General features: G+C 44.9%; 1 protein-coding gene and 2 long non-coding RNA genes across 3 annotated transcripts; 1 reads left to right on the top strand and 2 right to left on the bottom strand.

Moving 5' to 3' along the window:
• Positions 1-1126: 1126 nt before the first annotated feature.
• Positions 1127-3233, bottom strand: LOC123122151 (uncharacterized). Its single transcript, XR_006460089.1, has 3 exons — positions 3035-3233; positions 2756-2949; positions 1127-1504 (listed from the first exon to the last, which is right to left on the bottom strand). It is a non-coding gene; the product is annotated as an uncharacterized lncRNA (long non-coding RNA).
• A 1067-nt stretch (positions 3234-4300) lies between these two features.
• LOC123091066 (uncharacterized) lies at positions 4301-4850 on the bottom strand. The gene is made up of 2 exons (XR_006442763.1): positions 4781-4850; positions 4301-4478 (listed from the first exon to the last, which is right to left on the bottom strand). It is a non-coding gene; the product is annotated as an uncharacterized lncRNA (long non-coding RNA).
• An 8661-nt stretch (positions 4851-13511) lies between these two features.
• On the top strand, positions 13512-14629 carry LOC123091058 (putative GEM-like protein 8). The gene is made up of 4 exons (XM_044512456.1): positions 13512-13675; positions 13772-13852; positions 13954-14228; positions 14349-14629. Exons 1-4 carry the CDS (start codon positions 13564-13566, stop codon positions 14523-14525), a joined length of 645 nt encoding a protein of 214 aa, XP_044368391.1. The 5' UTR covers positions 13512-13563; the 3' UTR covers positions 14526-14629.
• Positions 14630-15051: the final 422 nt, after the last annotated feature.

Genomic DNA, 15051 nt, shown 5'->3' with positions numbered 1-15051 from the left:
AATGGTGCTCGGCCTACAGGCAGGCCGGAATCCTGCCCGTCTGACCACCATTGGGATTCCCGCTCCCTGTGTATACGGCATGTATTTGATATTTTTTTCTGCCTGTATTGAAACGGCTCTGGCCCACGCACATGCCAAAGGACCTAGGCCTCTTACACTCATCTGACATGCTCCATGCGCGTGCAGACTTGTACAACTCGCTGTTGAGCACAGTTGCAAGTCGTGGTTGATCGCTGGCCAGAGGAGAGCACCCGCAGCCCAAAGTGCGTTCGTGGAGCATTGGTGTCCAGTGAGACAGCCGCGGGTTTTCTTCAGTACGTTTGGCTAAGCATGTTTTTCGGCTTGCTAATTGTGATGTTTGATGTTCAGGCAGCTTGTTTCTGGGCTGGTTTCAGCTGAAAGCCATAGAACAATAATTTTTAACTGCAGTTTTTTGCGAACCAAGCTTGGTCTGACATTCAGTTAGTTAAAACACCCTCGCATAAACTCATTTTTCGCCGAAGAAAGCTTATGGCACACAAATTCAGTACTAAACATTTTTTTGAGCTGGACAGAAACCACACTAAACAATGGCTAATCCATGCTGCGGGGATACATTTGCAATGCAGCAAACTCCCTGAGCACGCACATGCCAACCCAGAGCCCATGCCGCTCTGAGTGCATGTTGCCCTGAGTGCATGTTCCATTGTTCAGGAACACCTGCACGTCACAGAGGATCTTGCATCATACTAGCTCCAGGGCATACACTGTCATTTCACTAGACCTCATCACTAACCTATGCATCACAGCACACGCCTGAAACAGCACAACAGACCAAACTACGCAGTGGAGATAAAGCAAACACACTGACGGTGTGTTATCAATCTTGCAGCTTGCTTTATCTCCACACACGCCAACATTGACAGTTCACAACAACAGTATAGAAGGATTACACTAGAATTTCAGCCAACACCTACACCGCAGCATGAACCTCCCCCACCCGGCAACTGGAAGAACTGATCATGCCACTCAAATTGAACATGTCGGGAAAAATAACACATGGCATTTTGTAATTCACGGTCCATATGATGCAACGGGCCTGTTTCACGCTCGTCGTTGACAAACATCAGCAACAAACCATGCAGTGTATCAACTAAATGTCCCGACAATTCGAATAAAATATCTCATTAAGTCCCAAACGGTCATCACACCAATGACCCGGTGAACATGAACAAAATTATGAACTGAAATGTAGAGAAACTGAATTTCAAAACACTCTTGCTACATTTGATAAAGCGGGGCTAAAGGAAGTTCGGCTCAAATTGATCGGTAAGTCACACATTCTTCCTGTGACCAAGCACTACACACTTCGAACACTTTGGCAATTTCCTCGGAGCCTTGTTCAGCACATGCATGTGATAATCTTGTGTCCCTGACCTTGACGTATGGTGCAGAACCTAGACTTTTGCTTATTCTCTTGAAGTATGTCGACCTGCAGTACGTCAGTCCTTCGCAGGCGCTATACCTGAACAGTTTCATAATTCCTGAACATTACCGGTCAACATGTCTCCTACTTAGCAGACTAATGGTAGAACATAAAAACAGGGGGAAAATTAGCATATCACAAAGGGACTGGTTGGAAAATATGGAGAGGTTACATTGTAGTATCTTTGTGGAACGCATGTGTGTCCTAGTGAACTAATTGAAAAATAAAGCGACAAAACCGGGCCTGCAAAATATGGAGATGCTATCTTAATTACTGATCACTAACTTCAGAATAGATGCATCCATGACAATTATCCTATACTATGGAGTGCAGAATTCTATAGCCCAGTTGACCTCTACTAAGTAACTGGTTAATCAAACAGCAAGCTAGCACGCACGGCTGCTGGAAAAAAAATTGAACCGAATTGAATTTATATGATCCAAAAAGTACAAGCTGCCAAATCAGTGAAAGGTGCCACACTAAATATCTTAATAACCTAAGCATAGAATTCTAATTGGTACTGCAGCATTTTGGTTGAAAAATAAGTTCAGAAACCAACTACCCAGAAGACATCTTTCTTTCCAATTCGGACTGCAGCTTGTGGGTGACAATTTATGCAGTGTTTGTTCAGTTAGGTACAGATATTGAAGGAAAACACATTAACATAAATTATATTGTGTCTGACTGGGTCATATGCCATAGTAGTACAACAGAAGCAAAAACTAAAACACATTTGTTGTAGCATGAGATATAACATGGCAATCAAAAGGTAATCAGCTAATTGTCCAAAACCTGGCCAATGCAGGCGCACTTGCTGAAAATTTTACCATTTACAGCTAATTTAATTTATAAGAACTTGGCAAAGGGGATTATTTATTTCTCCAGACAGCTTAGCTATCTACCGAAATGAACATATTAATTACGAGAAAATTGGGTAAACTTTGCTTATGGTTCAGTCGCACGAAAGGCATGAACACACTTCATGCGGTGTTCTTCACAAAATGTCAGCAGAGTTACTTATTTAGCGGAATTCCCGGAACTAGGAACAAACAATAACGCACTACTGACCAAAACAAACAACAATTGCAAATCCATTTAGTCAAGCTCATTAATAGCTGAAAAGGACAAAAAAAAGAACATATGAATTCAGTCATGGCAGCACATACATGAATCGAAACAGTCAAACATGCATTCACATAACTGACATGAGAATCACTACTTGCAGGACAAACTACACACAATTTTTCTTGGCCCGTAGAACAAATCAAATTCAAGTTTAGCACTACATACCTTCTTGTCCATCTGCTCGTAGCTTCAGAGCACACCTTAAATCCCCCGTTTCAGTCCAACTGGAAATCACCGGAGTTGGGCACTGCTAGATCGGCAACGCGACAAATCTGGCCATCTGCGACTCTCATCGAAGCTTGCGACTCCACCCGAGGCACCACAGCCATGGGTTGCATCGAATTAACCTGCCGCCCCGCCTGGAGAAAGAGGATTTGTGAGAAAAAGGGAATGGAACTTGACAAACTAGTTGCGGATCTACACACGCCCGCACAGGAAACGTACCGGTAGCGCTCGATGCCACCGGCAGATATGGCGCCGGAGAGGAGATGTGCCGCCGCCGAGTTTGGGGGGACGGGAAAGAGAAAGGGCAAATCGCGTTGGATGTACCGAAGCTGAGCAGAGGAACACGGGCGCCGCCGCCTGCCTAGGGGAGAGAGGGGCAGAAATCACATATTTGACCTGAGGCAGAAATTAATTCACAAACTGACCTACTTTTAAAAAAAAATCACTCTGCTGATCCTTTGGTGTGGCGCCCGACAGCTGGGCGCCGCACCCTACTGTGCAGCGCCTTTTCCTTAGGCGTCGCACATCCTGCCAGCGTGGCAGCCCTGGTCCAGTTGCGGCCCCACACGCACCCGTGCAGCGCCTAAGGGCTAGGCGCCACACACCTGTAATGTGCAGCGCCTAGCTCTTGGGCGCTGCACAGTGACTTAAGCGCGGCCCGACCAGGCAGTTCTTCATCTCTCCGCTCTCTGGACAGAGAGCAGCGGCGGCGGCGGCGCCCCCATCTAATCCCCCCACATCCCTCTCAGATCTGAAGATTTGATCCGTGGATTCGATCCCCAATCCATCCTACTAGGTAAACTCTTCCCTTCTTTTTCTTTTGCTCCGTAAATTTGTTGCCATTCTAGAGATTTGTCCATGATTTGATGGAACCCTTGATTTGTTTGGTTTGCTCGATTTAGGATGTGTATTCATATTGGTAGTACCGTAGTGTTATTTATTAGTTCACAATATATGATTCTTGTTGTTGAAACCCTAGATTGTTTAGTTTTTTTAGATATATATGAGATGCCTATTTTTATAGATAACTATGAGATGTTGATTTTTGTAGACATATATGAGAAGTTTGTTTAGATATATATATTAGATGTTCAGTTTATTTCAAATATTAGATGTTGAGTTTATTTGAAATATTAGATGTTTAGTTTATTTGAACACATATGACATATTCATTGTGTGAGAAGGAGATGTTGAGATTCTTGTAGTTGAACACATGTTATATGTTTAGTGTATACCGATATTTGAGATGAAGATGAACTTTTATATGTTTATTGTTTGAAATTGTAAGGATGGTTTGGCTTCTGGACGATGTCTACGACGTGCAACACCGGGCCTACATGATGCGCGAGAAGGATAAGGTAATAATGAGTAATCTAAATATTTTGCAAATTTGCCTTGTATGCAACCCAACGTTGCTCGGAGTTCACACGCATTGTCTTCCAACGGATGTGCATTCCAAAACCAACATTATGCCTTCCCTCGAACTCAACAACGTCACTTGGGTCCGTCCAATTCAAATCTTTCCTCACTTGTTCCAAAAGCTCCGCATAGCTAGGACTACTCTCAAACACCATATCAAGCTCATTCGGGTCCGTCTCAACATTGCCTTTCAAAAAGGCCTCTCTATCCACATGATGAACATAAACACATGTTCTCCTCATCCCTACAATAATCAAAAACACACATATATCAAGTAAATACTTCAGAAAAATATTTGCACACATATGCCCTAGCATATAAAACAACCATAACCATAGCATAACCCTAACACCAACATCAAACACACATAATCCTAACCCTAGCATACTATGGAAGCTTAACCAACCCAAGTTAGCAAAGAAACATAACATCATTCAACACAAATTTGCAAATCCAAGTCAAAACTAGGGTTTCCCCCAAACTAGCAAGATTTGAGCAAATGTGACAATTCCTATGGATGAAAACGAGGGGATGGGAGGATATTACCTTAAGGGAGGGGTTGGCTTCGAAATCCATGGTCAAATACTCCGGATTTGCAAGATTTGAGAAGGATTTGAGAGGGGGTGAGAGGGGAAGAGAGGAGGGCCGCAAGCCTTAGGGTTTGGGTGGGGTGGAGGTGTGTGGGGTGGGGGTGGGAGGGGAGAGAGGGTGGGGCCAGCCCAAGTGGAACACAGACTGTGCAGCGCCCACGAGTTAGGCGCTGCATATTACATGTGTGGCGCCTAAGACTTAGGCGCTGCACAGGTGCGTGTGGGGCCGCAGCTGGACCAGGGCTGCCACGCTGGCAGGAAGTGTGGCGCCTAAGTGATGGGCGCTGCATAGTAGGGTGCGACGCCCAACTGTCGGGCGCCACACGAAAGGGTCAGCAGAGTGAATTTTTTTTGAAAGCAGGTCAGTTTGTGAATTGATTTCTGCCTCAGGTCAAATATGTGATTTCTGCCGGAGAGAGGGAGGGGCGGAGAGGCAAAGTTGTTCCGTGGATGGGGCTTCTTCCACAGGATATGGCAGCACGAGATTCTCTTTGATGTGCTGATTCGAACGAGGATAAGCAGAGGAACGTGAAAGCTGGCTGGGCCAAACATGTACGCCTAGATGTATCGCAGACCGTATATGGATGACTAGCCTGACACTAGCCTGCCCCAAATCCTGACGCATTTCAGATCCCAAAGCCCATCCCAATGGCCCAGATACCGGCCTACCTGTAGCGCGGCCACCAAACGCCCTCCCCTAGCTAGCGTTATCAGTTACTTTGGACTCTGTCTTTTTTATATCGGTTGGCCTTTGTTTGCCTAAACTTCTTCTTTTTTTTAAAACGAAGACGCAAGAGCGTCTGGCTTTAACTTAATAAAGCCCTCGGACAGGCAGCATTCAACAGACAATGCAGTCTTAAATGGAAGGAAATGAAAGAGGTCGTCGCCAAAGTTTAGCATGCAACCGGCCTAGGCCTGAGAGAGATAAGGCAAAAGTCTAAACATGCCAACACCGGCAAAGAGAGGAATGGTCATTGACTTCTATTGGCGTGCCGCAATCTGGATCAGTCGAATCCACTCCATCGCCTCCTGCATCCGCTCAGCGTCCCGCCGTTTCCCCAACGGCATCCAAGTCTGGGGGAACAAATGGCATTTGAAAACAATGTCAGCCGGGTGAGAGGAAAATTTATGTTCTATGGTGATTTTGTTTTTAGTTGTCCATAGAGCCCATAACAGCGCCCCTACGCATCTCCAAAGCACTCTACCGAACCCACCCCTATGGGCCAGAAGTATACCACGGAGGTCACTACTCGAGTGGGGGTTCCAATTTTGATTGAAGGCCTCCTGGACCGCACTCCAAGCAAAGTGAGCGAGATGGCAATTGAAGAAGATATGGTTTGCATCCTCATGCGCACCACACATCACACAATTGCCATCAGACAGCTCGTTCTGTTTTGTATGGTGTTAGAGGACGGGAGTCGGTCGCGAAACATTTGCCAAAGGAACACTTTAATTTTGAGGGGGGTAGTCACTTTCCATAGCCCCCTAGCTATGTCCAATGCCAATGTCGGGCCCTCCCTCAGTTTATTGTATAGGGACTTAACCGAGAATTTCCAGGAGCTCGTGAGGGACCAAGAGACACGTGTCGGCCTCAAGGCGCAACGACACTACCGCAAGCTCGTCGCGTAACTCGTCCCAACCAGCACGTTCGGTGTCAGAAAGAGGCCTTTTGAAAGAAATGGCTGGCGGGTTGGTTCTAAGCGCATCAGCAACGAGGATATTTATATTGGTAGCAAGTTGGTATAAGAAAAGGTGGCTGCGCCACAACGGCTCCTAACCGAACCAGTGGTCTAACCAGAATCGCGTGGATCTGCCGTCGTTAACGCAAAGCTTAGCTCCAAGCGCGAAGGCCGGTTTGACAGCCGGGATCCCATTCCAGAATGTCGACCCCTTGGCCTTGGAGGTAAGGAAATTCCCGTCGGGGAAGTATTTTGTTCGAAGGATATCCGCCCAGAGCCCATGCTCATTTTGGGCGAGTTTCCAAAGCCACTTTGAGAGAAGGGCTACGTTCATAAGTTTGGAGTTTATAATCTCAAGGCCACCATATTTCTTAGGCCTACATATCGCCGCCCACTTTATTAAGTGGTACCTCTTTTTGGATGCAGTTCCTTCCCAAAAGAACTTGGATCAGAGGTGTCAAGATTGGCATGGACGTCGTCTGCTAGGAGGAACATGCCCATGGTAAACATGGGAAGCGAGGAGAGGCTAGTATTCGTCAGAATGAGCCTAGCAGCCGAGGACATGAACCGGACGCGTCAAGGCTGGCCCGGTTCGCCACCTTGCCTAAACTTGTTATCAGTCTGCAGAACTATTTATCTCTTTGTGTTCTAAAAAAAAGAAGGTATCACTTTGTGGCCTTTGTTGGCTTTGTTAATATAAAGTCGGATGCTTATGCCTTTTACCTGAAAATATGGAGTGTTATTGTCTTCTAAAGGCATCTTCGATTCATTGAACTGCAACACAAATAATAGAGAAACATAAGAGTTATATATGGCACGACTTATTGAATCCTATATATCCCCTAAAAATGAATCCTACAGGAATAAAAAACACAAAAAATATGCAATGGAAATTATTTGATTGTACCACAAGAAAAATACAGGAATTTGTAGGCACTTGCCTAGTTGTCAAATAATCAAATAAAAAATCATATGAGGCCGTGCTTAAGTTTTCTTCTCAAAATGGATGCAAAATAGTCCGAACAAAATTCATACATAACTAAATAGGTGATCATTACTAACATATTTCCCTCGAGACGCAAGCATGCCACCTCAACCTGCAGTGCATAGAAAAGTCCCACCTCAACCTACAATAAATATTTTACGAACATTCGATAAATCATATATATCTCAACTTTTGTTCTCATATTATTATTTTTTGCGAGGAAAAAACTTTTGAGTTATTCATCAACTGCCAAGATAGTACTCCCTCCGTAAACTAATATAAGAGCATATATATCACTAATAGTTTATGAAGGGAGTACAAAGAACACCAGAAGTAAAAAAATACATCCAGATTCGTAGACCACCTAGCGACGACTACAAGCACTGGAGCAAGCTGTAGACGTGCCGCCGTCTTCGTCCCTGCCTCATCGGAGTCAGACAAATCTTGTTGTAATAAACAGTAGGAAAGTCGTCGTGTTAAGGCCACATAGGATCAACACACTAGAGCAACAACCACCGCTGGTTAATCTAAATATTTATGGTATACAATCAAATCACATTGAAATATATTGTAAAATATTCCGGCATCAACATGCGGGCTATCATCTAGATTTCTTGATTTTCAGTCCTATATATATATATATATATATATATATATATATATATATATATATATATATATATATATATATAAATCAAACAAGGATTTTTTTTTGAAAAGGAGGTTAAACCCCAGCCTCTCCACCAATCGATGCATGCAGCCATCTTTATTAATTATCCAACAAAGGTCTCACAAGAACATACATCAATCCACCTGAAGTCACCACTCACACCTACAAAATAATGTGGAGTGCTCTCACTTCCCATATCTAAAAATGGTGTCGTCATTGATCCATCCACATAACGTATCGGAACCAACAACCGATGCAGCAGACCTAAAACGCACGCCACATGCACACGTTTTAGAAGCCGCCATCATCATCGGACCATTGACCCATCTTCAGGAGAGAGATCCGCATCATCCTTGCTAGTCCGGACATCCGTCGACGCCACCACGTCACCCAACGGCGCCACCGCCCTGCGCTCGTCCGTCCAAACATGAAGACTCTGGAAGATCTGTCGTGCATAGCACCTGCCAACCAATCATGACTCGGTGTAGCACCTGTCGGCCAGGCGTGACTTGATAGCTCCACCGAAGCTCCGTGCGAGACGAAGCCGCTCCACCTCCTGCCTCTGTCTTCCAGCGCTGCTCCACAAAGGATGCTACAAAGAGAGAAACAGCACCGCAGTACCGCCATCGTCCGATCTGAAAGACCAGACCGTAGGGTTTCCCCCGAAGCAGCACGAGTGGGTCGACAACGGTTACACGAGATGTCTTCATCAAGGTAACGGTGCAAAACTCCACCATCGCCCGTTATCTGCTCGGTTTACACCAGAAACTATGTCTCCCCAATTCGCAGCCGGGACTAGATGACGGATCTTGAAATCCGACCACCCAGCCTCAAGCCGACCACCTCCGACGAAGGAGGTGACCACCACCGCCACGCCCAGGGCCGAAGCCCCCAACGTCCTCGTGTTGCAGGTCGAGCCCAGTGGCAGCATGCCATTGACGGAACATGGATGGTACACGACAACAACATGTGCGGCCCGTCGAAGCCCATCTGGGGTCAGATCGGATGCCCAAGCTGCCGCCGCTTGACCCGTCGTCGTACGTCGCCATCTGCATGCTGAAACTGGTTGTCGCCGCCCCGCCACTGTCGTAGGTCCGGCCGGCGTGGACCCCCCCCCCCCCCCCCAGGACGAGGAGAAGCGCCGCCGCCACCACTGCGGCACAATGGCATTGCCTGTGAGTCCCCCGACGGCGGCGGCGGTAGGAGAGATGGCGTTGGAGAGGACCGGATGAAGGGGGCGGGGGAGCTCCGGTGCGGGGCGGCGCCGCGCGGGAGCGGGAAGGGGATGCAGAGGAAAATGTAGGAGAGGGCATCCTGCAATATGAAATTCGTTGGCCTTTCTGCTTTCGGTGGATACATGATGGGACTAAGCTAGAGTTCAACTAACCCTCAAACCAAAGGCCGCAGATCCGATATCAAAATAACTAGTATCTCAATAATCAACATATATAAAGCTAAAATAAACTTAATGATGGCACGAACACTACACAGCCCATACCAATGGCTTTACCGATTGAGCATGATCACACCTAGCTTTCTGACGAGGTTCTGCATAAGTGCCACGTATGTCAAATCAACACTCGAAGCAACGCGAAACAAATGCAGAAGAACTACGATTTCCCTGGATCGAGTCCGGATTAGCGGAAAGTAGGCAGCTTTACACATCAGATTAGTCTCCCTCCACATCACATGCAGGGCCCTGGGCACCACGTTCTTGGACCTTGAATCTGGCAGGACAAGGGTTTTTAATTTTATTAGTTTGCGTGAGATTCTAAAGGTTCCCAGCACAAGGGTATGGCCCCAGGTACAAGTGAAAAGCACACGACTAAAAGAAGATCTTGAGCCTGAACCAACAAACTTCTTGTATCATGTAGTATGACCCTTTTCCTGATTTCTGTTTACCAGAAGGGCCGAAAGGCCCTGAAGAATTGTTTTTTGTTTTATTTTGCTTTGATTGATAATGTGTAAACGCATATGTTATTTTTAAGCAGTAGGTTTATAGTAAAGTAATGCATGATAGAACTTCGACATATTTAACTAAGAAAACTCAAAATGCTTGCGCACGTGATTATTGCCGTTACAAAGTAGCCAGCATGGCAAAAATTGTCAACTCCTCATACTTAATCATGGATAAACAATGGGTTAGAGAAAAGTGAAAGATAATTACTACTCTCCCCGATCCATATCACTTGTCGCTCAAATTAATCTCATCCATTTGAGCGACATCCATTTGAGCGACAAGTAATATAAATCGGAGGGAGTACTACCTCTTTGTAGGATTCGTGAACATCCTTTAGCGAGTATAGTTCGATTCTGAACCGGGTTACCTGGTAGTGACCCAATGGCACGAAACATCTTCTATTCTTTCATTTGTTCACTATTCACGTGGGATTTTAATATACATATATCAACATTCACCCGCATTTCCCTAGTTGCATCGCTTATAAAAGCGTTTTTTCTAGTTTGGTCAAGATCCCTGTACAACATCCATCAGAAAGAACAAAAAAACGTGAGGCAAATGCAAAGTGCAAAGGAGATATGTACCATGCCAAACCAACCAATCTCTACTCCTAATGGAGCAGTTGGTAGTCTCGCTTCCAGGTTTTTTTTTTCGTCCCACCACTTTCGTCCGGTTTTCTTTCGTAGGTTAACCGTCGTAGATTTTTTTCGTCGCCTCCTCCACTTCATCGGTTTATTTTCACTTCACCCTCTCACACAACGAAAAAAACTGAACGGATCAGAACTTTCCATACTGACGCAAATTATTTAGTAATGTCTTTATGTAAAAGAATCAATCACAATCAACTTCTAAAGATCAAATCTAAATTAATTAATCTTCATAACGTTTGTTTCCTTTCGAATCACGTCCATAACTTTCCTTCCTTATTTGGGCAGAAACTGTTTGGTAGCAGAGATTAGGAAGCTTCCTATGAGTGTAGTAATAGGAAGTATTCTTTTTCTTGATGATTCGTTTCCATGCATGATGATAGTAAATTAGCCCAACATTCACCACTATTTATCAACGTCATCAATCGTATACATTCCTACCAGTTTTAAGGGAATCTGCTCGCTATGTCTTTTTTAAGGGGATCTGCTCGCTAAGTCGTCGTCGCACGTTATTTTCACAAACAATCTCTACCCCTAATGGAGCAGTTGGTAGCCTCGTATGGTTTATTTTTGTCCTCCTCCCACCTCCACTGGTTCTTTTTCTCTGCACTCTTTCCTTGCAAACCAATAATTTCCTAACATACAAAAGATCACGAATCTATCTTTCCTTACCCGAACGAATCGCGCCCTACATCAGTGCATTTCTTTATTAAAAAAACTAACACGTAAATCTTAACGCATTGTAAACAAATCCCGTTATAGACCTAATTAATTTATTATGGAATCTATATGTGGTCGCATTGGTTCTTTTTCTCTCCACTCTTTCCTTGCAAACCACTAATTTCCTAACATACAAAAGATCACAAATCTATCCTTCCTTACCCGAATCAATCGATCCCTACATCAGTGCATTTCTTTATTAAGAAAATTAACACGTAAATCTTAACGCATTGTAAAGAATTCCCGTTATGGACCTAATTAATTTATTATGGAATCTGTACGTGGTCGCATCTCTCCCCTCGTGAAAAAATCGCATCCATCTCCCGTTAAAAAGGAAAAGAGAACATGAACAATCAATCCCACACCATGCATCTCAGTAGCAAAAAATCGCCCCCGCCTCTGCTACTGCGCCTCGCCGTGTGCCCGGCTCGACCCATGCCTCGCCTGCATGGCTGGACGCCGCCGTCTCCACCGCCACATACAAGAAAACGGTGGGCAGAACCATCCATTCAAATCGCACACCCCCACCCTCCTCCGCAATCCCTAGCCCCGCATCACCCTATCGCTTTCTCGCCTCTCTTTCCCCTCAATGTAGATGGTGCCGAGCGGCGGCCTCGAGCACCGGCAGTGCCGCCCTCTCTATCTTCGCTGCGTCGAGAGATGGGCCGAGGCTATCGTCGGTTCGCCGCCCACGATTGGGCCGCCTTCGGTTGTCGCGCACCACCGGCTCCACCTAACGTGCCCGACCCTCTCCGCTTTTGACCTTCCGGAGACCACATCCCTCCGCGCCTCCATCCATCATCCACAAGGCCACTCCCTGCACCCACCCTCCTAAATTCTTCATACCGGCGGACAATCACCGAAGATCCAAGTTGGCCCGATATCAATTTTCTTACATGCTTTCTTTATCAGTTGGTGATGGGAATGGGTTCCAATTTCTCTCTCTGACTGTGGATTCGCAGGCAATAAGCGCTTCTACATGCATCCTCCTGTCGGTTCCTAAAGTGCCAAGGTAAATGGTTGATGTTGCGTTTGTCTAGGATGATATATGTTGGCTCTGTTCCGGTTCATCCGAGCAGTTCCGGTACATCGTGCATTTATCTTGCCAGTAATGTTCTGTGATGCTCTGATGCACTTTGGGAATTGTTTATCTTGTCTTCAGTGCAGAACCTTTGTTTATTAATGCATGAGAAGAATCCTTGTTACTACCTTGAACCTGTTTTATAATCCATATTGTTATGCACTAGCGCGTGTGCGTGTGAAATAGATGGATATTGGTCCCGTACCCAATAAAATGGATATGTGTGTGTGTTAGAGAGAGAGAGAGAGGGAGAGGGGGAGAGAGAGTGAGGAAGAGGGAGGGAGTGTGTGTGAGAATTTGATGGTAAAAAGGTCGCCAATGTCACTTGATATGTATGAGAATATTAAATGTAATATTAACATAATTGATATTGAACTCTTAAATTTAATGTGGCCCCGTTGCAACGCACGGGTGTTCTTCTAGTGTTGATAAAGTCTGTTCACCAGTAACCTGGTCCAAACCAACCAACGTGCTTGCCTTACCTTCCTCTTCACTCTCCAGTTCCCACTAGCTAGAACATTTCCTTCGCTGAAAGGTGAAAAGAACAACCGGCATTCAGGAAGGCGCCACAGACTACTCCATGGATCATGATAACTAGTAAACCCTGCATGTTCTCCTATCAATACAACTGTAAAGCTAACTGTAAGCATGCCATCAACCAACTCATCAACTTCTCTTATCATGGACTAACTGTATGCAACAGAAAGTGCATTACCAAAGGAACACACCGGTACCTCCCTCCTCGTTGTTCGCCGGGCTGAACGCCGCTCCTTTACCCCAAGAAAAGTGTGCCTTGCTTTTTCATCATGATGAGGCGACGGTGAGTATGCAGCATAAAGTGCTGATTCGGTTCCACCACTTTGTTCCTTGGAACAACAACTTCTAACACAAGCTCCTCCTTATAAAACCCACGGATGCCTTGGGGGCAGGAGCCAACTCCTCACAGGGAAACAGAGCCTAACTAGCTAGCTAGCACAAGCAGCTTCAGGAAGCACCAATGGAGGGTTTCAGCCAGAAGCATGTCATTGGAATTCCCCTGCCTTCCTTTGCATTTGCTGACGAGAAAACACTAGGAAAACCATCATGTTCTTCTTTGGTTCGCAACAAGGGTAATGATCTCACGATCTCCTTGCCCAATTCTCTTCTCCCAACTGCTGTAATTTGTATGTCAATGCTGATTTTCTGTCCTTTCCTTGGCGCCGCAGACAAAAAGAACTCCATCGTTTATCGGATGAGCAAGCTAAGTCAGAAAACAGATAGTTACATGCAGGGCTTCAAGGAACACTGTAAGTATGCCATCTAGGAGTAATATATGTGTATCGCAACAAATTGATATAAACTAACCAGGAAACAATTCTCACCACTAATAAATATTTTTGCATTGCAGTAGCACTTGGACCGAAACTTTCAGAAACTGTGAAAGGGAAACTGAGCTTGGGTGTGAAGGTTCTCCAAGCTGGTAGCATGGACAAAGTCTTCAGGCAATACTTCCGAGTCGAGAAAGAAGAGAAGCTACTGAAGGCTTTCCAGTGTTATCTCTCAACCACAGCCGGCCCAATAGCTGGAATGCTTTTCATCTCCACTCGGAAGATTGCCTTCCATAGTGACAGGCCTTTGGATTTAAAATCGCCCAAGGGCCGCACCGCAAGGGTGCCCTACAAGGTAACTAAAGCACAATCCCCTGGTCAATAGCCAAAGTTTACTGGATTAAATACCGGTTAAGAAATATTTGGGCGCCCATTTGAACTCGAAGCTGATGAATTTTTTTGTACCTTTCCACAGGTCATGATTCCTGCAAAGAGGATAAAGAGTGCTGCCGTGAGGGAAAATTTGTATAATCCTGATGAGAAGTACATCGATGTAGTTACTGTCGACGGCTTCGATTTTTGGTTTATGGGTTTCATCAGTTACACAAAATCACTGAAATATCTTCAGCGTGTAATTTCGGAGATGAGATGACACACCCACTTCTGTAATCCCAAGCACAATGGGTACCATGTTGAAATGGTATATGTACATTGGAAAAAATAGGATTGAACACAATCATATTGAAATGGAAAGCATTTTTATTTTACCCTCAAAAAATGAAAAGCATTTTTTTTCTTCAAGATGTTTTCCACGGTCATGAGCTTAGGATATGCTGAAAGGCCAACGCATCATGTTAATACCTCTTCATTACCAAGTAGCTATCGCCATATAGAGGCTCAATTATGGAAAGATTTTTTTTTATCTAAACCAAATGTAACAGGAGAGTGATAATGTTGAAGGTCGTCTAGTGTTATTTGTAGGACCTTGAAATATGTCTAGAGGGGGGTGATTAGACTACTTGACCAATTAAAAACTTAACCATTTCCCAATTTTAGAGTTTGGCAGATTTTAGCTATCTTTGGACAAGTCAAGCAATCACCACACAATTCAAGCAAGCATGCAAAAAGTATATGAGCAGCGGAAATTAAAGCATGCAACTTGCAAGAAAGTAAAGGGA

The sequence above is a fragment of the Triticum aestivum genome, chromosome 1B (assembly GCF_018294505.1).
Source record: "Triticum aestivum cultivar Chinese Spring chromosome 1B, IWGSC CS RefSeq v2.1, whole genome shotgun sequence".
Taxonomy (NCBI): Eukaryota; Viridiplantae; Streptophyta; class Magnoliopsida; order Poales; family Poaceae; genus Triticum; species Triticum aestivum.
This window is presented reverse-complemented; position numbering and strand designations above follow the sequence as displayed.